At 38.8% G+C, this 23,134-nt stretch overlaps 1 protein-coding gene across 8 annotated transcripts in view; it reads left to right on the top strand.

Moving 5' to 3' along the window:
- Positions 1–22,279, top strand: part of ARHGEF28 (Rho guanine nucleotide exchange factor 28) — a 317,255-nt gene extending 294,976 nt beyond the window's left edge. For 7 of the 8 annotated variants that reach the window (XM_082724969.1, XM_082724974.1, XM_082724971.1 and 4 more), the window contains one exon: positions 21,945–22,279. In XM_082724969.1, coding sequence (XP_082581095.1) covers positions 21,945–22,108 — 164 coding nt within the window. In that variant the 3' untranslated portion in view covers positions 22,109–22,279. The remainder of the gene's footprint in view (positions 1–21,944) is intronic. The other variant, XR_014310177.1, reaches the window with a different exon arrangement.
- Positions 22,280–23,134: the final 855 nt, after the last annotated feature.

Raw genomic sequence — 23,134 nt, 5'->3', positions numbered from 1 at the left:
TCAGGATTTCTGGAAAAATTCAATAAAAGTATGAACGCCTTTGTTCAGAGATTCTCATTTGGTAGGACATGGCTGGGGCCTGTAAATCTGTGTATCTAACATTCTCCTTAGGTGATTCCAAAGCAGCCAGCCTGCCCTCTATCCCTGCAATGCCAACCTGGAGGGCTGGGCTTGATGTTCAAGAACCTCACTTTAAACACTAACCCAGGCTCCTAAGGCTGCATGATTCCTAAGCCTTAATTCTCCATCCGTATTATCTGGAAGGAAATGTTAACAGTGCTAAAGGGGGAGGAGGGGAATGCCTGCCACGTCCAGGGATCCGGGGATATCTGCTTCCTTCCTACCTTCTGGAAGTAATTAATTCTGATTGTGATTCAGGGGTGGCATATGGATAAAGATGTGTCTCCTAAATGTCAGTATAGCTGATAGGATTTAGATTTAGGAAAAAAAACTAAATTGGGGATTTTTTTTTCTTAAGTCAAAATGGAAATCTATTCTAATAGAAAGCCCAACTACCTTTCTGTATTGGTCTGAGAGGGGGTGTTGGTTGTGTTACCACAGCTGTTCTGAGAGGCAATCTCAACAGCACAGCATTTAGCTTCCCTTTGTTCCTCTCCATAGAGAAACAGTTTACATCAGTCATCAGTGTTTCCAGAACCAAATGTAAGAAGTATTCTGGCAACAAGACTGAACATCTCAGTTTGGCATATAGAGCTCCCATACCTATAGAACTTCCAACCCTTACTGCTTACATTATGTAAATGGTTCCATTATGTCAGTGTATCCCCAGAAAATCTTGTTGTTGTACTTGAGTTCCCTGAGTAGGTTTTTCAACTAGAAAGAAAATTGAGAATGGCCAATGGTATTTTGGTTTGAATTATTCCTGACTCTAAGATTTAAAAATTGTTCTCTGGTTTATGACCTCGGTCTTTTGAGTTTGGCTACTCTGAATCAATTTGTTCTTATTAGTCCTGGATAGACTGATAAAAATCAAAGTTCAGAATTGCCAGGACGTACCTCTTATTAGCACTTCCCATAATTTGAATTAATTACCTGTGTAATAATGTATGTAATGTCTGCCTGCCCCAGTACAGAAAAGGCTTCACAGGGGTGGGGAAGCTACATGTGTCTCCTTTGTTCATTGCTCTCACAGAAGCACCAAGCACACTGCTTGGCATAAAATGAACATTGGATAAATATTTATGACATAAATGAAGGAGTCAGGGTCCCTACTCTTTTTTTTAGTATATGTGCTGCCGAAGCGAGCACAGGGTCCCTACTCTTTAGCAGAAATGACAGCACTGTAAGCTTGAGCTATACAGCTTGCCTGGACTGAGGCATGGGAAGAGATTGAAAAAAGACAGAGTTACATGGCGTGTTGATGGTGGTTAACACAGGTAGGCTAGAGGGGACTAGCTCACTGGATCCACTGAGTTTCAAAACCTGTAAGATGGGCGTATATTAAATGGCATTCTTAAAATGTCAGAGTAACTGTCAGATTGTTTGCCTTTAATCCCTAACTGGATTCTAGGCAGTTAACTTTAATAGTTATCAACTTTTCTTCCTATGTAATTAATATTGAAATAAATTTGTTTGCTGATGTATCGTCCTGTTTAACACATTGCTATAGGTACTCTTGGTTCAACTCTAGAGAGCATCTCTTTGTGTGATTAATTTTTCCAGAATGTTATATGTAGCCCCATGTAACCATGCATAGCAAATGAAAACATAAAAAGGTAAAATGTGTTCTTCATAAAATGCTTTAATTTATTCTAAACAAGTAGAAATGAACCTATCCTTGTCATTTTAGGAAGATCACTTATAAGCAGCTTAGCATTTAACTGTTTTATTAATAACTTAGTCAATTTATTTATTCACTGGAGTATTTCTTTTTTAACCATATAGTAGCTCAAACACCAGTGAATTAAACATGGACAGTCAGCTCCATCTCAGTGAAATGGTTTCTTTAACCCTTTTTCTTTTGCTAAATCCCATTTAAGTCTAGTGTATTTCCCCCAGGCAAAACAAACACTATTTGTTTAGTTAAATATACACCTAGAATGTGAACCAATTTCCCTAGCAGGACTTTCTAACTTGTTGGACTTAAAATACTGCCTGAATGGTCACGTATTGATGCTAGCAATCTTCAAATTAAGTTTGGTGGCACCTTAAGAAGTATTTCTGCTTTACTCTGCACTAACTGGAAGGCACCTACATATTCTCAACTGGTCAGTTCCCAAACACAGCTGGCTGAGGGGAAGAAGTCCTGTCCTGTTGCTTTGCACAGATTTGAGCCATATGATGATGATAATAATAATAATAATAATAATAACAATAATAAAAACAACCACTGGGCCCAAGTTTTGATCTACGGAGCTGTTAATTTGCCATAATAAATCACTGTTGAGTTTCCTCGGTTAAGGGGCCAGGGTCTTCATTCTCTCTCTGGATGACATATTAATTCAATTTAATTTGAAACATCAATGCATAGTTTGAAGATTTACCTAAGGAAAAATGTAATCTTGCAAAGTTTCCAGTTATGCAGGATAGGACTGTGGGCCTTTCACAGAACAATTTCACAGTAAGGCTGTGCAAAATTTAATTATTTTCACGATGACTCTTTTCCATAGCTCTCTTTGTGCAAATTTCATTACACTACAGCTTTTTCTTCCTCAAACATAACATGCTGGATGTTTGGATTAAATAGAGAATATTTGCATCATCGGCCAAAAATATAGGACACTCTGCTTCTCTGGTGAAGTGAGGCCATTTTGTAAGGAATGGTGCTGTGCTGTAAGGCTTTGGAAGTAATGTTTACAAGCAAAACATTGGCCTAGTTTTATTTATTTAATGACCTGCTTCCTACCAGTGATCTTGGCACCCTCTGCAGCGATTTGCAATCAATTAATCATAGAGAATGTTGTAACACTGCAATAAGGGCATTGCACTCTGAGCTTCTCATAAATCCACCAGCAACAGAAAACAGAAATTGCATGCTTGAAGGCCTCTTCGTGAAAAACCCCAAATGGGGAGGTGATTTTAATGTTCTGTTTTCTAACATGTCCTTGGAATCCTCAGTACCATCTTGGAGCTTGTGAGTTCTCTAGTTCCCATTTCTCAAAGATGGTTTGGCCCTTCACTGGGCTGTCAGTATGGGAGTCTTTGCCTCATTCAATTTAGACACTAGTCATTTAAATGAGGGAATTCTTGATTTTTCTGAATTCCTAAAGGAGGCTGTGGATTAATTTTTTTATCCTGAATTCAAGGCAATAATGCTCAACTGCAGCAGGCCGTATTTTTGAAGTCTTTGTAGGAATGATTCAGAAAGGAAGCTTGTTTCCATCCTGGGAATACACTGACATTTGCTAGAGGCAGATGGCAGAAGATGGGATGGTGTGATATTACAAGTCAGAGACTTCACATACTTGACTCTGCCAGAAGCTTCTGGAATCTGTATGTTAAGATCTTAAGCTTATATTCTTGTCATTTCAGATATGTCCTTGCAGTTAACTGTTTAGCTCTGCTGGGTTTTTTTTCTTATTTTAGTGTAGTAAATATGGAACTATTAAACATTCTTGAAATTATATAAGCCTAAACTCTTGGATGTATGTATATTATGTTGTCTTTACTTGCTTCCATATGGTTATGTTTTGAGGATGTTCTTATAACAAGAATATGGAAGCTTAATGTATATCCCAGCTGATTAAAAGTGAACCCTCTCTTAAGAAACTGAAGTTTTCAGAGCTGTATTACTTCCCATGAGTAGGTTAAACTTCTGACTCCTGACAAATTTATTCCTCCCAAAGCTGTACTATTTTTGATTATTTGTTAAATTATCCAGATTGGCATGATTGATTATACATAAGTAGAGCTCATCCTATATTTTTAGATGCTTGACGCTTCTGTTCAGCATGAGCTCTGAAATACGCTCACAGGGTCTTACATATGCAAACTCCTCTTCATTGGCACATAGATCAGATGGAGAAAATGTAAGAAACATTTTAGCCAAAATGTGATGGTCTGTTAGTCGGCATGTAGTAATGAGGCCACATTTTGCATTCAGGCTCCAGTGTGAAAAAGTGCAGTTGTGCACTGATGTCTCTCTGGGGACTGCAGACTAGAATCACATCCCCCTGGAAGGGAGAATGTGGCAGTACAGAAGGGGCTTGGGGGAATGGCTGTTAGCTTTCTTCTAGGGTATTCCACTGAACTATCTTTACACATTAAATATATTTTTTTAGTTATTTAACGCTGATCAAGTAGCCTGAGGGTAAAGCATTGTGAAAGGTCAGATACTAAATTCATCTTCTATGAGCTTCGTCTGCTCTGAGATGCCTTAATGAACTTGGGGGACAAAGCCCAAATTTGAAATGGGTGAGTCTGAGAACAAAGGAAGTATTGGGGGAAATCTCATTAAAATTACCCCACTCCAAGAAGTTGTCATTTGACCTGGTTAAGAGTCTGGAAGGATTTTTTTGCAAATGGAGCTGCTAGTAAATTAAAATATTTGATAATTGTCAGATAAGAGATACAGTTATAGTGATATGTAGGTGTTGCAGATACATTTGTCAAATTCAAACTCTTACCTACTAGTTAAGATAGATTCACACCTACCCACACCTACCCAGGGACACAATTAAATCTTATTTTTATAAATCAAGGTAAAATACTTGTTTTCTTAAACTTAAAGAACTTCTACAACTTTATTAATACTTCTAGTGATGGCTGTTGGTAAGGATTTTTAGTATTTTTAGAGACGATTATTTCAGGGTTGGTGTATGTGTATGGGTTTTTTTTTTGTTTGTTTGTTTGTTTATTTTTAGATATAGAGTCCATCAGCCAGCTTTGAGAAGCTATGGTTCAGGAAAATTCCAGAAAATGTGTTTCATGAAGGGCTTGATTCAATGACTGAATCAAACCTGACGCAGAAAAGCTACTAGGGTTGAAACCTGCTTGGCAATACCATTTTTGGCCAGAATGGCCAATACCAGATACATTCCTAGGATAAAAGTAGGTGACAGGGTATTCTCCTGATACTCAAAAGTGAGAAGATAAAGAATCCACCTTCTCTCATCTCCAAAACCAAGTTTCAACCAAAATAGACTAAAATATATTTTCCAGTGTAATGACCTTGACATGACTTCATCAGCACTTCATTGTTAAGTGAGGAATTTGAATGTATGACTACATGAACGGATGAAGGCACAGAGGATGGGTTAATCTTGTACAGTGGAGATGGCTGGCTGGCACGGTGCTTAAGATAGAACGGTTGGAAATTATGCCTCATTTCATATTCCAGCTCTCTCATTTATTACCTATGAAATTTTAAGCACGTATTTCAGATGACTTGGTGCATTTGCTTCCTTGCATATAAAATCGGACTTCTGATAGTATCCGCTTTGGAGGTGGTAAGATGATTACATAAGACAAAGACTAAAATAGTTGGAACTTTGGAGATACTCCATAGACATAATCATCACTTGTTACTAGACCTGGTGTTAAGAAAGCTATAAATCACGAGGAAGTGCATTTGAAGACTTGAGCCGCTGGACCGCTTCTGGGCGCTGGCTCCAGTGGCCCGAAAGTCTTGCACTTCATTTGGGCTATACCTAATAAGGCCCGTCTCAGAACATGTTCCACAACTATACCGGCTGCCACTAGGTGTTCCATGATGGACAGGTCTCACAACAACAATATTGGGAAATGCTGGGTTTGCAGTTACCCAGCTTTTTCACAGCTTGAGTTGTGCTCATGTGTATCTGAAAGTGACCCTTCCCAAATTTTTGTATTTAACCACAGTATCCTCCTCCTGTCCAGCTCGGCGTCTTGTGGGGCTACTGTTCCTTTAAATACAGTGGAGCAAACACGTGATATAAGTGGATGTTGAAATACATTCATTGCCTGTGGCACACCCTTCAAACACATTTTTTTCTCCCTTCTGAACGGTTGAAATCCACATGACAGATCCCAACACGATTAACCAGCTGGGTTGTCTTTTGAAAACCAAATCCAATGTGAATTTAAGATAGAGCTTTGTTTAGCCCCCAGGTCAGCGTTTGGACCTGTGGATAAGGATTTGTGTGTCCAGTCTTCTTAGAGATGTTCTGGGTTCACTTCCTTGGGTCTTTTCAAAGGTGCCATGTGCTGAGGGGGAGTCCTCCCTGACGAAGCACAGGAGGTTTTGTGTTTGGTTCTGGAGGCCAGGTGTGGTCCAGCTGTTGGAAGTTTTCCCTGTGACACCCTGGCACCCACCCCTACCCCTTTTGTACATCTACTTCCTTTGTTAGGAATATCTTCTTTCCTTCCCTTTCCTTCCATCCTGGTTAACTCCTTTTTGTTGGTGGTGTTCATATGTTTATTATCCACTTACACTTTTTTCCCCTCTTTTTTTGTTATTAACATATAATGTATTATTTGCCCCAGGGGTACAGGTCTGTGACTCATCATTCTTACACAATTTACAAGACTCACCATAGCGCATACCCTCCCCAATGTCCATAACCCAGCTATGCTATCCTTGTCCCCTGCTCCCCCAGCAACCCTCAGTTTGTTTCCTGAGATTGAGTCCTTGTGATTTGTTTCCCTCTCTGGTTTCATCTTGTTTCAATTTTTCTCTCCCTTCCCCTATGATCTTCTGCCTTGGTTTCTCAAATTCCACATATCAGGGAGATCATATGATAGTTGTCTTTCTCTGATTGACTTATTTCGCTCAGCCTAATACCCTCTAGTTTCATCCACGTCATTGTAAATGGCATCCTGGTTAACTCTGACTCATCTTTCAAGCCTGAGCTCCAGGGTCACTTACTTCTAGATGCCTTTCCAGATGCCCTTTGTCTGGGTTAGGGATCTCTCTTGTGTAATCCTATGTGTCCAATACACCCTTTTGTTCCTTTCTACAATGTTTAGACTCTAGGAAGTTTTGTTTGAGTTATAATTCATAATACAGTGAAATGGTCACATGTTAACTCCCTTCAGTCTACTTGGTGAAAAGAATATCAAGGCACAGAATATTTCTGTAACTCCAGAAAGCTTCCTTCTACTCCTTTCCAATCAACCCCTACCCCCCAGAAGCAATTACTCCTCCACTTTCCACATCATAGATTAATTTGCTTATTCTAGAATGGAATGGAATCAGACACTATGAACCTTACTTGTGTTTGGCTTTTTTCACTCACAGGTTTCTGAGACACCCCCATGGGATTGCTTGAATCTGTAGTTGGTCCCCCTTTACTACCAACTCATCTTGCATTGATGAATTTACCACAGTTCCCTAGTCTTCTGTGGATGGACGCCTGGCTTATTTCTCATTTTTGGCTACTGTGAATAAAGCTGCTGTGAACATTCCTCTACAAAGTTTCTTTTTGGGAATTATGTTCTCATTCCAGTTGTATAAATACCTAGGAGTAGAATTGTTTCTAGAAGAGATACCTGTTTAACTTCTAAGAAAGTGAAAGTTTTCATGGCGATTATACATACTGTAGGCTTCCTGGGTGCTGAGTCAAGGTCTTGGTCACCTTGGTTTCCCTCATGGCCAGCCCATTGCAGAGAACCCACTAAGCACTGAGTACTTGCTGAGTGAAGAACAAATGGATAGGAAGTTCAAACCAGTTTTCATTCTTTCTTTTTTTTTTTTTTTTTTAAGATTTTATTTATTTATTTAAGAGAGAGAGCACAAGCAGTGGGGAGGGGTAGAGGTAGAGGGAAAAAGAGAAGTAGACTCCCTGCTGAGTAGGAAGCCCAGTGCAGGGTTCAATCCCAGGAGCTTGAGATCATGACATGAGCCGAAGGCAGACGCTGAACTGACTGAGCCACTCAGGTGCCCCTCAAACCAGTTTTCATTCCAACACCCTCTCTACTAATTGACAAACAATGAATGTCTATCAGAGGAATGGAAACTTGATTGACTTAAATGTGGTTTCAGTCCAGGTAGGCACACCCAGGGGAATACAGTGTCATTGCAGGGGCCCAGTATGTGCAGGTAAAGCCAAGTGTGGAGACTGATGGGCAACCATACAAAGGTCCGGATCACTGTAGCTGCCACGCTCACTCCTCAAGTAAGAACTGACACTTCCAGGCAAGGCCCTCTGTAGGGCCTACTCTTTCAAGCTCCTCCCCCTGCCTGGATTCACCGGCATAGATTCAGAGTTCAGCCAAACTTGACAACTGTCCTTTTTGATAGCATTTTCTCCCCTTTGCAAGTGTTGCAAATTCTACCTGGAATACCTCCATGCGAGGCCATTGCTCTCTGTTGACATCCTGGTCAGACTTCAGGGTTCGGTGAAGACGTTGTGTCCTCTCCAAAGTTGTCCTGGCCACCAAGCCTGGAAGCTCACTCTCTGGTGGGTCTGGGAAGTAGTGCTCAGCTGTGGGCTGTATTCATCAGCCACTGAGCAGGATGTCTTGCCTTTATTATAGTTCTCTGTGTCTGTATCTTCCAACTATGTGCTAACAGGCTTTGTCAGGATGGTGTGCTTAGTGGCCCTGGTTGTCTGCAAGGAATGAGGGCTGCTGGTCACTAAGGGAGTAGCTGAGGCTACTCTTCATGATCCTTGCTCTTGGTGGCTGATTCCACTAACGAGAACTTGTATGGTAATGCTTTGGCTCCTTCTTTCAAAGAGTTGTTTAGAAAAGAGAGAGTTCTATCCAGAGGAGGAGGATATAATGCACACTTAGGGAAATTAGCTTTCTTTAGGCTCCAGCAAGCACAAATATTAACAGGTAGAGTAGCTTCATATGACATTAGTATTCCTAAGACAATTAAAAACTAATTTTCTTTGGAGGAAGATGGCTCCAATGAATAGAGCAGTTAATCCTCTGACACATATGTTTTTTTTTTTTTTTTGATTGCTGTTTTGGTAAAATCCTTATTTTGTCTCTGTTCTGCAAACTGCCTTCTTTTCTCACTGTATAATTTCTAAAAATATTTAAGTTTAATTTCTAGTAATGTAATATAGTTATCTTTACCCTGGTAACAAACAAATGTGAAAAGAATGCCAAGGGTGTGAAAAGCTGTATTGAACAAAACATTTTTTCTATATATTATTTTTATCTCTATGTATTTCTCTATATTATATTTTTCTATATATATTACTCTTTCTATATTTTTTCTATATATATTCAATATGTTTTAAAATTATCTTTTTTGAATGGCATGAACTCAAAGTTGCAGTTGGAAAATATATTTCGGAGGTTGGTTTGTTGGCAAAAGTTATTTTAAACAAATAAAATTACAAAAATAATGTTTCTCATTTCTAAAAGGAAAAAATTTTATGTTTTTATGAAACCTGTAAATACCAATTTCTCAGAACAGAAAAGGCATGTAAGTTGTTTGACATTGCATAATTCTGTAGTTGTTAAAAAAAAAACAAACCCACCTCATTTTTAGACCTTTAAAGAATTGGATACCAGTGTTTTTTGAAGTCCAGTAATAATATTAAGAAGTAGTTAAAACTAGTTAGCTTGGATGTATTTAATTGCTTGTCTTCTTCTGTTTTAATAAGAAACACTGGATCTTGTATGCTCAAGAATTTTAACAGATGCTTTCCCTCAACGGAGTCAGGAAGAAGTAAATGCAGCATTAAAATTCCTAAGTCTAGTTCCTGCATTATTCACCTGGCAGAAAAATGAATTCACTTCTCTCAGCAAAATGAGAGGCATAACTCTTTCAGTGTGGGTAGGGTCATGAAGCAGACAGTTTCCAGAAAGTCAGTCTAATTGGCATGGGGTACGTAGGAATCCATGGTCTTTATATCTTTTAGAGGACTTCAGAGCCGTGAAAATAGTGCTGTGTCCCTGAGCTGGAGACCTACATGTCATTTAATTCAGTGCACTCTTAAACAGTTGTTCCTATTTCTTAATAGGGACTCTGGAATTTGCATATCTTAATTTTGATTTAAACATTGAGCTTGACATTTTTTGTCTGTTTGAATGTATTGTAGACAATTTCAAACATGTACATAATTAAACAGGAGTATGACAACCACACAGTGACTGTTACCCGACTTGAAAAACTTAAGAATATATGGCCAGTCGTGTTTCATCCAGCAGCTGAACTCCCAGCACACCCAGTATTATTTGGAAGCAGTATCTAAAAATCATGGGTCAACGTTTATTGATCCATAATATTTCAGTATATATCCGTAAAAGACAAGCCTCCCTTTTAAAACTATTATCACATCAAGGGGAAAATGAACAAAACTTCCATAGTATCAACATATGGTCACTATTTAAATCCCTAATTGTTTCTCTCTCTCGTGTGTGTGTGTGTGTGTGTGTGTGTGTATACTTTTCCTAGTTTCTTTTTTTTGACTCAGAATCCAAATTAAAACTACATATTATAATTAGTTGCTGTGTATTTTAATGTATTTTTATTAAAAGTTTTAATTATTAAAAAATTTCAGACTTATAGAAAAAATGCATTTAGCCAATGTTAACCTGTTGCCATCTTTGTTTCAGATATCTTCACCTGTTTTTTAGAATGTTAGATACAATGTTGCTTCTTAGTTTTCCTTTTTTTCCTATTTAGAGCTAACCAATATCATATAATTGGTGCATATTCTTGATTTAGTATGTTCTTACGCTATTACTACATACATGTGTGCATAAATAACTTCTAATTTTGTTTTTATTTTTCTATATAAATACATAATGTGTATGCCTTTTTGCAACCTTTTTTTTTTTTTTCACTAAATGTGCATATTCATATATGTAGCTCAGGTAGTTAATTTTAACTGCTGTATGCTATTCCCTTACAGGAATAAACACCAGTGTGTTCATTACCCTACTAATAAACAGTTAGGATGTTTCAATTTTTTCCTCTTGCAAATGACTCTCAGTAAACATCCTTTTATCCATTCTCTTTGTCAAATCAATGAGAGTTTATTTACATGGTAACACCTAAAAGTGGTTAGGATATCTTTGGTTTTGCTGGGTATCACTGTTTTCTCTCTAAAGTTATATAATTCTCAGCAATATATGTGAGTTTCAGGTTTCCAGAACTTCCCCAACATTCATATTGTTAGGCTTTTAAATTTTGCCAATATCATGGGTATGAAATGGTAACTCACATTTTTTCAATTTTCCCTAATTACTAGTGAGATTTACCTAATTACTAGTGAGATTTACCATCTTTTTCTTTTTTAAGATTTTGTTTATTTATTTGACAGAGAGAGAGAGATCACAAGTAGGCAGAGAGCCAGGCAGAGAGAGAGAGGGGAAGCAGGCTCCCTGCTGGTAGAGAGCCTCATGCGGGGCTCGATCCCAGCACCCTGTGATTGTGACCTGAGCCTAAGACAGAGGTTTAATCCACTGAGCCATGCAGCCGCCCCTTACTATCTTTTTGTATTTATTTGCTTTTTGGGTTTCCTCTTTGGTGAATTGACTATAAAGGTGTTTTTCCTCACAGCAGATTTTGGAATTTCAAGTGTTTAGTCTTATTTATGCACATAAGGCACATTTATTCTTTTCAAATGGGTTCAGTATGTTTTGTACGTTGAGAAACAGTTTTCTGAGAAATCATATTTACAGTTATATATGGATACGTTAAGATTGGAAGAGGACATTTGTGAGAACTGAGCTGGAGATGGAGAAAAATCAACCTAGTGTAGAAGCTACTTAAAATAATGTTGGTTTTGAGTATTCTGTTCTATCTTTTTGAGTCTTTAACCATCTGGCTTTTTCATCCGCTTATTTTTTCCTTCCTTCCACTATGTCTTCCTCCAAATTTCTGACACCTCTCTGTAACTGACCAATATTAGTTTATACATACATACTCAACACATCCAGTATCTATAAGCTTTATTTCAAATTTCCTTGAAATTTCCCTTCTAGGATCCTCTGTCTGCCTGTTGCAATATGTCCTTGTTGGTCCAGGACTGCTATGCAGGTGTTACCTGGAGCACCGTTCATATCCCTCCTGTGATGGATCTATGTTCTCAGTCACATTTTTTATCTTTTATGACCTATTCCTTTAATTGCTGGAGCTGACCTCCAAACTTTCCAAAAGAAGTTGTCCTGAAAGCACATTTTCCCCAATTAACTAGTTTGAAAGGTCTTTTTTATCCCTTTTTTTTTTGTTGTTACTTTTGTTCTTGGGTTTTGTAAGATATCTAAGCTTAGAATTCTAGGTGGAAAATTATTCTCTTTCAGAGTTTTGAAGGATTCTTCTACTTCTCTGGGTTGTTGTGATTGAGAAGTCTTATTTCTAATCTTATGTGACCTGTTCTTAATTTTGGAAACCTTTAGAATTCTCTTTTTATCCCTTCTTGGATGAATTGTATTATATGTCTTAGTATGGTCTTTTGTTAAAGCCACTTTTACTGGTTTTTCATTAGGATCTTGCAATCTAGAGATATTTCCTTCAGTTCTGGAAAACTTTCCTTAAAATCTGCTTCCGTTCATTATTATCTTATTAGAACTATTTCTGGTTATAAGTGGAACCTCTTGGGTCCTCTGATTTTTTGCTTTTTCTATTTCCAGTTTTTCGTGTTTTTGTTCTACTTTCTGGGAGATTTTCTTGTCCTTAACCTCCTACTAGTCCATTATTTTTTTTTTTAAAGGATTTATTAGAGAGTGTGAGAGTGAATAGGGAGAGGGACAGAGGGAGAGACTTCAAACAGAGCATAATGTGGGGCCTGATGCCATTACCCTGAGCTCATGACCCCAGTTGAAACCAAGAGTTGGAGGCTCAACCGACTGAGCCACCCAGGTGCTCTTGATTTTTTTTTTTTCTTAATCAGCCAGCATATTCTTAATTTCAAGAAATTTGTTCTCTTATAGTTGTTAGTTTATGGAGTTGTGTTTTTGTTTTGTAGTTGAATGTCTTTTCAATAGTTTTATGAAGATAAGTATGGTTTTTGGAAGTTTTCTTCAGCCTTCTGGGTACATGAGGGTTCCCCCCCCCCCCTTAAGATTTATTTATTTTAGAGAGAGAGAATGAGTGGGAGGGGAAGAGGGAGAGAGAATGTGAGGCAGACTCTGTTCTGAGCATGGAGCCCGACACAAGGCTCAATCTCACAACCTTGAGATCGTGACCTGAGCTGAAAACAAGAGTTGGGTGCTTAACTGTCACCCAGGTGCACTGCCCCCCACCCCGTCCCGTATTCTAGAGTTCTGTTTTCAGCTTAGAGTTGTGTCTTTATTTGTATTAGGCTCTCCCTCTCCTATTCCACAATATACCTACCATTGTGGATTGGTATAACAATTGAATGTTTTTGGCTCAAGGTCAAATAATATTGTTGGCAGAAAAAGAGGAGCCCTATAATGCACTTCTACCTTGACTAAACACTTGGTTTGATTCTGCTCAGAAGACAAGGATTAGACTAAATGAAATTTTTTTTTAAAAAGATTTTATTTATTTGAGAGAAAGAGAGTATGAGCAGGTGGGAGAGGCAGAAGGAGAGGGAGAAGAACACTCCCTGCTGAGCAAAGAGCCTGATATGGGACTCCATCCCAGGACCCTGGGATCATGACCTGAGCTGAAGGCAGAGGCTTAACCAACTGAGCCACCCAGGCACCCTAGACTAAATGAAATTTTAAACTACTTTCTACACATAAGAATTCCAAAGTGATGATTCTCAGGACTCTAAGTAGATAAAATTTTTGAATCATATATTAACTAATTCCTTTGACAATATATAAGTATATATAATATATATATATATTATATATATAGTGCATTATATATATATAATACTTTGATATTAATATCCTAGATGCATTTGCTTTCTATTTCTTTTTTTAAATTTTTTTTAAAGATTTTATTTACTTATTTGACAGACAGAGATCACAGGTAGGCAGAGAGGCAGGCAGAGAGAGAAGAGGAAGCAGGCTCTCTGCTGAGCAGAAAGCCAATGCAGGGCTCTATCCCAGAACCCTGGGATCATGACCTGAGCCAAAGGCAGAGGCTTTAACCCACTGAGCCACCCAGGCGCCCCTACTTTCTATTTCTTAAATGTACTTTTTAGTTTTAGGTAAACTCAAAGGCTAAAGAATAGAAATCTAAATTCCAAGAGAAACTGGTCAATTTGTTGCCATCCACAAATACATCCAGGGTATAAAAGATCTATTCTGAATTATAGTTCACTTAGGAAGTGTAAGATTTTCTAGGCAAAAGCAAAGGACCATGCTTGAATCTGTATCACTTTTTATGAGTAGCTATAAACTCAAATGAACCTCATCTATTTTATGGAATAGATTCATATAAATTGTATATCTTTCTAAATAGTTGTAAACCTAAATACACATACTTGCCAATAACTTGTCATACAGTTGCATTAAAATTGATCAAAACACACTCCACATCCAGAGGAGGATTCTAATTTATTGCCACAGTGTTCCATTTATATCAGATGTACAGAAGCTACACTTGTTGGAATAACAGAGAATGTTTTATAATTTTATAGTCCATGTATATGTAAAGCTATGGACTTTTAAAAATGTGTCATGGGGAGCTCCTGGGTGGCTCAAGTCAGTTGAGGGTCTGTTTCAGCTCAGGTCATGATCCCAGGGGCCTGGGATCAAGTCCTGCATTGGGCTCCATGCTCAACAGGAAGCCTGCTTCTCCCTCTCCCACTCCCCCTGCTTGTGCTCCCCCTCTCACTCTCTCTCTCTCTCTGTCAAATAAATAAATAAAGTCTTCTTTTAAAAAAAAGTATCATGGGACATTTCAAATGTACACAAAAGTCGAGTTGTCTAATGAATTCTCAGCTTTAATGATCACCAATAAACAGTCAAGCCAATCTTGGTTCATCAGTGCTCTTTTCTCTGTCTCATGTTATCATGAGAGATCCAAGACATCCTATGATTTCATCTTAAAATACTTTAGTCTCTTTCTTTAAAAGACAAGGAGTGTTTTTTTTTAAACATCACCACAATATCATAATTACACCTAAAAAATTCCAACAGTTTTGACTCAAAATCATAGTGTCAGTACTTGAATTTCTCCTGTCTCAGTTTTTTCTCCTTGGTTTGTTTGAATTGGGATCCAAATAATTTCACACACTGCATTTGGTTGTATATCCCTCAAATCTCTCTCTCTTTTTTTTTAAAGATTTTATTTATTTATTTGACAGACAGAGATCACAAGTAGGCAGAGAGACAGGCAGAGGGAGAGGGAGAAGCAGGCTCCCCACAGAGCAGAGAGCCCGATGCGGGGCTCGATCCCAGGATGCTGAGATCATGACCTGAGCTGAAGGCAGAGGCTTTAACCCTCTGAGCCACCTAGGTACCCCTCAAATCTCTTTTAATCTAAAGTTTCTCTGCCTCTTTTTAAAAAAAAGTCTTACAATTTTTGAAAAGACTAAGTTGTTTTATTTGTTGAGAAGACATTTTTTCCAGAAAAAAATTTTTTTTAATGTCCTACCTTCTGAATTTTGCTGATAGCTTTTCTGTAGTGTCACTTAACCTATTCTTCTGCCCCTGTATTTCCTGTAAACTGCATAGTTGGGAATAGGTATTTGATATTTGACTAGATAGAGGCTTTTCTGACACATAAAGATAGTATAGTAGATTTCCTATACTGTACATAATGTACATTTCCTCTTGCATCCTATCATGAGGCTTACCATATGTTTCTCTTTATGATATTAAATTGATCTGTGGGTTCAGATATTGTCACCTTGATCCATTCATTATAAGGTTCCCCATCTGCCTTTCTCCTGTTAACTTGAGCAGCCATTGACGATTATTGCCCGGGTCCACCGTCAGACACAATATACAGGGTTAAGAGTTTCCAAATTTGGAAAACCTCACTTATTTTCACCTTCCTGCCCCTGATTTATTCTGGTATCTTGGTCATTGATTGTCTTTTTCTTGGGCTATAATATATTTATCTCTCTCTACTGTACCATTTCCCAAGTTAGTCACATGGAACACAGCACTGCCAAGCACCCCATGAGAGAAGTCTCCTTGGGTTTGGGGGATGCCACTTCCTCTTTTCCCCTCTCAGAGCCTGTTAACATTCTAAGAAAACTCTAAATAAACTTGATTTACCCAGAGTTGCATAGACTTACCTGACCACTGGATTCTTTCATCATTAATACCTATTAGTATCTTATTTAGAGAAACACTTTGAAATGCCTCCTAAAGACGGGGAGGTAGTAGCACTTTCCCCATTCCTCCTGGGAGGCTTGCTAATGTGAAAGTCAGAGGAGTCCTTACCATTGCCACCTTCTGGGGAGAAAGGAGAGTGAGAGCAAGGCAAAGTTCGGATAACAGGCTTGGTATATTGAAACATGTCTTGTGTTAATATTCATTGTATCAATGGCTCCAGTTGCTTTGTTTCTTGTCAGTGCCACCTATGTAACTCACAGATGATTCCAAGTATGTTAATTACTGATAAGAAAATAAAGTCCAGCTGTAACAGTCACAATTTAAAAGACAGCAGTTTGGTTTTATATGTTACAAATTTCTTCCTGCACCCCACACATGCACAGTCCCCCCAGAGCACTGTTATTTGAGTTCAGATGCAGTATTGGTACATGAAGAGTAGTAAAGGAATCATGACAATAATTGAGATCATTGACTTCAGATACCAACTCAGGGTTTGTTTTCATGCCAGAGGCTCACGTCCCGTTTGTGGCTCACTATGGAAAGTGGAGTCTGGCAAAATTAGTGACATAGACCAATTTTTCTTTGCTCTGAAGATACCTCAATCTCTGTACAGTAAGTGTTTTCCATTAGAAGAAAAATGCTTTGCATTAAGGATCCTGAGAAAAAATAGTGATTGCCAGTAATGCCATCAGGAAACTATTTTTTAAATGTTTCACAGTATAAGCATGAATCAGTCATTAAGTAGGGAATACAACTTATTTTGCAGACTTGGAACATGAATCAAAAATTTTTTGAGGTGGAGTTATTCTAGGAAAGTGTGAATTTTGATTTTAGGAACAGGCACAAAGGTTATACTAATAAGAAGCACAAGTCAGAACACTTCATTAAAATAAACAAGAACAGAGCCAAGACTCAGAAGATATGAAGCTCTATTTTGTGAGTTTTGTTTGGGAGAATGGGATGGGATGAGACACAGAGGGCCAAGCAAGTCATCATCTATGATCTCAACAGCAGGTTCAGTGTGCTTTTTGTAGCACTGGGGCTGGTGCCTGGCCATTGGCCATACTGTTGAGTTAAAGTCTAGACCTCCACAGTTGATACTTACAATGAAAGTTACGCTGGTGCTTTAAAATTCAATGAACAGCAAACTTAAGAGTAACTTGTCATGAAGAAAATGTTTGTGGCAAGTCAACAAGGGTCTATCATTTAGATGTAATGTAATTAATATTTGCCTTTTCTGGATTTTCTGAATGGAAAGGCACTTTAAATCATGATAAATTTGAAGCTTTGAAGGGAAGATCACATGCAGGTTTTGACTGTGAACATTATCTTCTCATTAGGTAGCTTTCCAATACTGTCCTTTGAGGACTCTATGTGGGCTCAGATAGGTTGTTATGATGAATGAAGGAAGAAGGGTGGGGCATATGTCTGGAAATTACCTTAAAAACATTTCTTAGATGCAACTTAAGGTAATAAATTTGCATTTCTTGAGTATAAAGCAGTTAAAAAATACATTCATTTGTTGCTCCCTGAGATTATTACTTGGTGAATCACTAAGCCAAAACACTGATCTATAAATTCTCAGTAGACGAGTTCAAGAGGTCAGAATGATTTCAGTTAAATCCTTCATGAACGGAAGCCCAAAGAGGAGAAATGACTTGCCCAAGGTTATATTTTACCTTGTGGTTTACAGAGTACATTCAACTCTCAGCTTAGGGGGCCCTTCATTCATTTTTAATATGGCACACAGTTGCACTGTACACCTTAAGTTTATAGTCTGGTCTTAAACCAATTATCCAGTTGGTGCAGAATAATTACAATGGTGATGAGCCGATGGAAGGAAGGCTGGTTTTGCTTCTTGCTAGTGTCACCTTTTCAGGAGCTGATTTCTATTTTTGCAAGTTATCCTACACCCCAGATTCTCTTCCTTGATAGTCTAAAATTCCAACAGCAGGTGAGCAAATTGCGAAAATGATATATGCAAATGCCAATCAACAGGTTACATCTGAGGGCTGAAAATAGGGAAATTCAGGCAACAGTCTGGCCTGTGTCTCTCCTTGCATGGTGCTGTGCATGTCCCTTGATTGCCTGGGTGCTTCTTAACCTCACCTCACAGGAGAAAAGGAATAGTACCAGTCAAAATGTGGAGACTTAGAATTTTTAAAAACTTCATTAGCAGACTGACTTAGACCCCACAGTGGATCTAAGAAAATTTCTTCTTAAGGATGGAGTTTGTAGGGTATGAAAAAAAGGTAGGAAGCTCTGCACCAAGACTTTATTTCTTCCCTTGGGTTAGCCATGTCTTGGGGTTTTCTATGTGTTTCAGCTTATTTGTCTTTATTTTAAGGGTAGCAATGTTCCTTCTGTTTAGTTTCCAGAAGAATGGCAAAGATCAAATTGTATCATTTAGGTCAAGTAAGAGGGAAATTTGTATTGTGACACTAGATTGAAAGTTTCCTTGTAGTTTGAAGTTTTGTTTCATTATAATAGCATTTGCTTTATGGCTGACGAAGTGATGTTTCTGTTAAGTTACTATTTCTTTGCTTATTTTTAAAAAAATGAGGTATTCTTTATGTTCAGCAATTCATAGGGATTTTGATCACAAAATTGGATGATTTTTATTCTTCAAGAATTCTGTCTTCTTAGTGAGGTTTTATTTTAACAAATGTTTTTTCAGTTTAGGGTTCCCTATAATGATCATATTCTCTGCAGTAAAAAGTGTGGAAAAAGGTGGCTGACCTTGAGAAGTATACAGTTGCTGTGCTGGAGTTCTTTCAGGGTTGAAATGGAATAATAAAATCAGAAGTCATGGAACAGTTTCTAATTTCAAAGAAGATTGTCTGGCCTTGCCTAAATAGTTAAGATGGAAACTAAGGAAGAACACAGAGAAGAAAATTGAGTTCCCCTTCAGGTGATAAACAGCCACAACAACCACCATTCATCCATCTGGGATAGCAAAACGAGTCTGTCACTTTAGGTTCCAGAAAGCTGTTTCTCACCTAGAGATGTTCTTCTGTATTTTTATTCTTATCTGAAAAAGTTTTCATTAAATCTCTGTACTCCCCTATGCACAGGAGATTAACCCCCCCACACACACACACACCCCATTTATTCTTTGTTGTATCTTCCTGAACTAGAACCTACAGCTTAACTCGAGATGATAAGAATTCTGGGGGCGTCTGGGTGGCTCAGTTCGTTAACTGTCTGCCTTCAGCACAGGTCATGATCTCAGGGTCCTGGGATCAAGACCCACATTGGACTGTCTGCTCAGCAGGGAACCTGTTTCTCCTTCTCCCTCTGTCTGCTGCTCCCCCTGTTTGTGCTCTCTTTCTGTGTCAAATAAATAAAATCTTAAAAAATCTTTAAAAAAAAAGAGAGAATTCTGATATACACTCGGTTCTTTGGCTCTTTTTGAGCATGCCTTCCCTTGAAACCATTAAGATGACTTGCCTGATCCAGACTCACTATTATTTTGGGTTCTCTACTACATCTTTTACACCCCCAGAGGAAGGAAATGTACATGGATTAAGGGCTTCCACTGTGCCTGGCATGGCCGCATTTGTCACCAATCACCTCTCAACCACCTCATTCAATGGATGGTTGTTCATTCTCCATGTGGTATTTTTTGTAGCCTGGCTGGACCTTCTGTTGGCTAGTAGGCAGCACTGGAATGGCTTACATGAACTGTGCTCCAATCTTCCAGCCTCTGCTATGGAAGTTTTGAGCTGTGAGTGTGTGTGTTTTGGGTTGTGTAATACGAAACACAAGTACTGAAACAGAATATTTGTTGTTAGAGGTTAAATGGCTTTATTCATTCAATGGCTGGGGAAAGCAATTGAAAGCATGAACGTCTGTTGTGACCACAGACAGGCATACTTTGTCTCCAAATATGATAAAATAGCACAGAGGGCATTTTAGATTCATCTGTCTTACTCTCAGAGAGAAATCATTGCTGGGGGTGGTGGTTCATATTTACCCTATTAAATACAGGAGACTTGCAAATTTTATAATAATTGTTGTGCCTGTTTTTAGGATCTTAGGATGTCTTTCTTAATTTTGTTTTTGCTAAGTGACTTCAAAATGTAGTACTTAGGGAGGATAAAGTATTAAACATTCAAGGTCTCTTAATTTAGCCAAGATGGTCAAGCCCTTTTCATGACCATGAGAAATGGCAATCGTGAGAATTGTGATTAGCTGAGCAAATGACAGTGACCTCTGAGTTCAAATCTAGATTAGATCTTAGTTGCATTGTGTTGGGCAAAGAACTGAAGTAGCCTGGGCCTCAGTTTCCCAAGCTGTAAAATGTGGGTTACAACATTTTGAGGCTTAAAGAGTGAGGACAGTAAAAGGCCCAGAATGGTTCTTGTGCCCAGAAAGGCAGAGAATGCTCATTTTCTGGGCACAAGCGTGTAGTTAGAGGCATCTTTGTGAAGTAGTTATATTTTCAGTAGTTAGTGAGTTCCTAGCTCTTAAAGTATAGGATTTGGAATCAGGGTTAATAAAATCAAGTCACCCAAAGGTGAATAAATTTTATTCTTTGTGCCCCACTGGCATTTGGAGCTGTGGGCAGAACTGTGGGGTACAGCCTTACCTCCTTCTGCCCTCTCCTCCCCCTGGGGCCCTGGTCCGCTTCAGAGGCACGAGTCAGCTCCGCCAGGTTACTCGTGTTTGCTTTCTGTGCTCTGGCTGTCCTTCTCCCAGTGGCCCTGCCTCTTACTGGGAGAAGTGATGAAAGAAGATGTAGCAAAGGGCATCACATGCCTGAAGATGGAGCCATGTGAGGGGACATTTTAGTCCCCATTCCTGCCAGGCCTTGATCCCTGCCTTCTGTAATAGCTAAATACAGAAGTTACAAGTATTTTTTTTTTTTTTTTTTGGTCATTAGAATGCTACCAGTTATGTGTATTCACCTAAATAATAGAGTCCTTGGATAAAATGTGGCAATGATTGTAATGACTTCTGATTAATGACTGACCAAGGAGCAGGTGGACTCTAGCCATATACATCTTTCTCCCCTGGATTTTTGCTCTGACTGAAGCCAGTTGTTCGTAATTTTGCCATAGAGCTGAGCCTCAGGAAGGGTGGTCAACAGAAGGAGGGAAAAGAAAATAGTTTGCAGCAAGAACATTTCTTTTCTTCAAATAGGAAACTCTTTCATTGTCCCTTAAGCCATATATTATAGGGTATTGCCAGAAAAAAGGGAGAATAGAGTATGCCCTGCTGTTGCTAGGTAAGAAAAAAGAAGCAGCAGCAGCAGCAGTAGCCAGTCATAGTTGATATTGGAACAGTTTTCCCTAGGAACCTGGCTACTCTTGCTAAGTGATTTGTATAGTCTCAACAGATTTGCATAATGGTGAAGACTTCAACTCTATTCTTCCTGCCCCTTGCCCACATCAGTACAATCCCAGCTCTATCATATGAGTCTTGAAGTCATTCCTGACTTTGAGATATTCTGAGTTAAGGTGCTGTGCAGATGCCTTTAGTTCACTGCCCGTAGCTAGAGTGTATACTCTATTCCAGTGGATACTCTATTCCTAAGACTTTGAACCTGTTTTTAAAAGTCAGTGGGCCCCCTTTTCAGCAGTAGCAATGTTTTACCTGCCCACAAATGGTGATAAGTCCTTTTGACACTTCACTGGGATTATTTTGTAAAGGTTATTTTTAGCCATAGGAGACATCTGTACACAGAGCCAATCACATCTTAATGATATATTGATTCAATCCTTTGATTTAATTACATTTTGTTCCCTTCTCATTGGACTCAATGGTTATGTCTGTGGCTGACTGTAGGGGCCCTGTATTTCCTAGGTTTTGAGAGAGCTCTGAGTCCTAGCTTCCCCAGCTTTGCAGGCCTCAAGCTGATTCTCCTGACCTGAGTTGTCTGTCTTTTGCAGATTTGGACAACTCTCAGACTGAGTTCCCAACCCCCCATGACTCCAATCCACCTGGCTCTCAGCTGCAGACGTTTATGGCAGAAGCAAAGCTAAATCTACAGACACTGACCAGACAAGATGGGGAAACTGGAGATGGAGCTGAAGAAAATATTGTTTACCTCTAATTGTGTTGTCATAATTTTTCCAGACAAAACCAAACCCTGGCATTGTGTGGAGATTTTTTTTTCTTTTCCTGATTTTCATGTGACTGTGTCCAAATTGCTTTAAGAGTAATATTTAATATTTCCTGCAAGTTCATTTTTTGGGGCATGAGTCCAATTAAATTATTGAACACAGTTCTGTTTGTATAATCCTTATCTTATCACACCTAATTTCAGAGTTCTGGAGGAGAAATTCACTTGAATAAGCAGAAATATTTTCAAAGTTGTTAGGACTCTAGAGTAAAATTCCATATTGCATTTTCTACTGGATCATCTGGTTTTGGAATGCATTTTTTAAGATCTAGAGGAAGCAGTCTGGATGGAAAGAGTGATAATCTTGATGGGCAAACTTTCTCAACCACAGCAGGTAATTAGGGAGAGTGGCATCAGGACCCCAAAAGGCAGAGGAGGATGTAGGAAGGGCCTTTTCTTGGCTCGTTTTTTACATGCTAGCTTCTCTTTGGGAAGTCACAGGGCTCACTCCCTGGGGGTGATCTGTTATTGTCACCATGCAACCAATGAGTCTTGTCTGGGCACCTGTTCCAACTGGGCAACCACTCTGCTACGGACACAATCTGGACTCTTAGAACCTGGGCCATGTGCATAGCAGCCTCAATTTCTTGGTTCTAATGCTGGTTGGCTTTCAAGCCACAGTTGAACATCATCCTTTACCACAGCCCAGAGGCAGAGCCCCAATCAGTCCATTTTGATGTAAATAGTGAGGCTTCATTAGTGCCCTGGTCTCTCAGAGGGGGCCCTGTCTCCACAGGTGCAGGGAGCTAGAACAACTACTACTTGCTAGGAGGACCTCTGCCCTGCAGTTCTATAAGGACAAAAACCACTTTCTGGGTGAAGCTTACTGATTGTATGTGCTTTCTCCCAAGGGAAAGCATACCTTCAGAGTAATATAGGTCTCTTGTAAGAAAATAAACCAGGAAATGCTTCAGAAATAATTGTATATGTTTTGGTCTGTGTCAAAAATCTTTCACC

This window comes from Mustela nivalis (assembly GCF_964662115.1).
Source record: "Mustela nivalis genome assembly, chromosome: 3".
Classification (NCBI taxonomy): domain Eukaryota; kingdom Metazoa; phylum Chordata; class Mammalia; order Carnivora; family Mustelidae; genus Mustela; species Mustela nivalis.
Note: the sequence above shows the minus strand (reverse complement) of the source record. Positions and strands in the feature narration are given on the sequence as shown.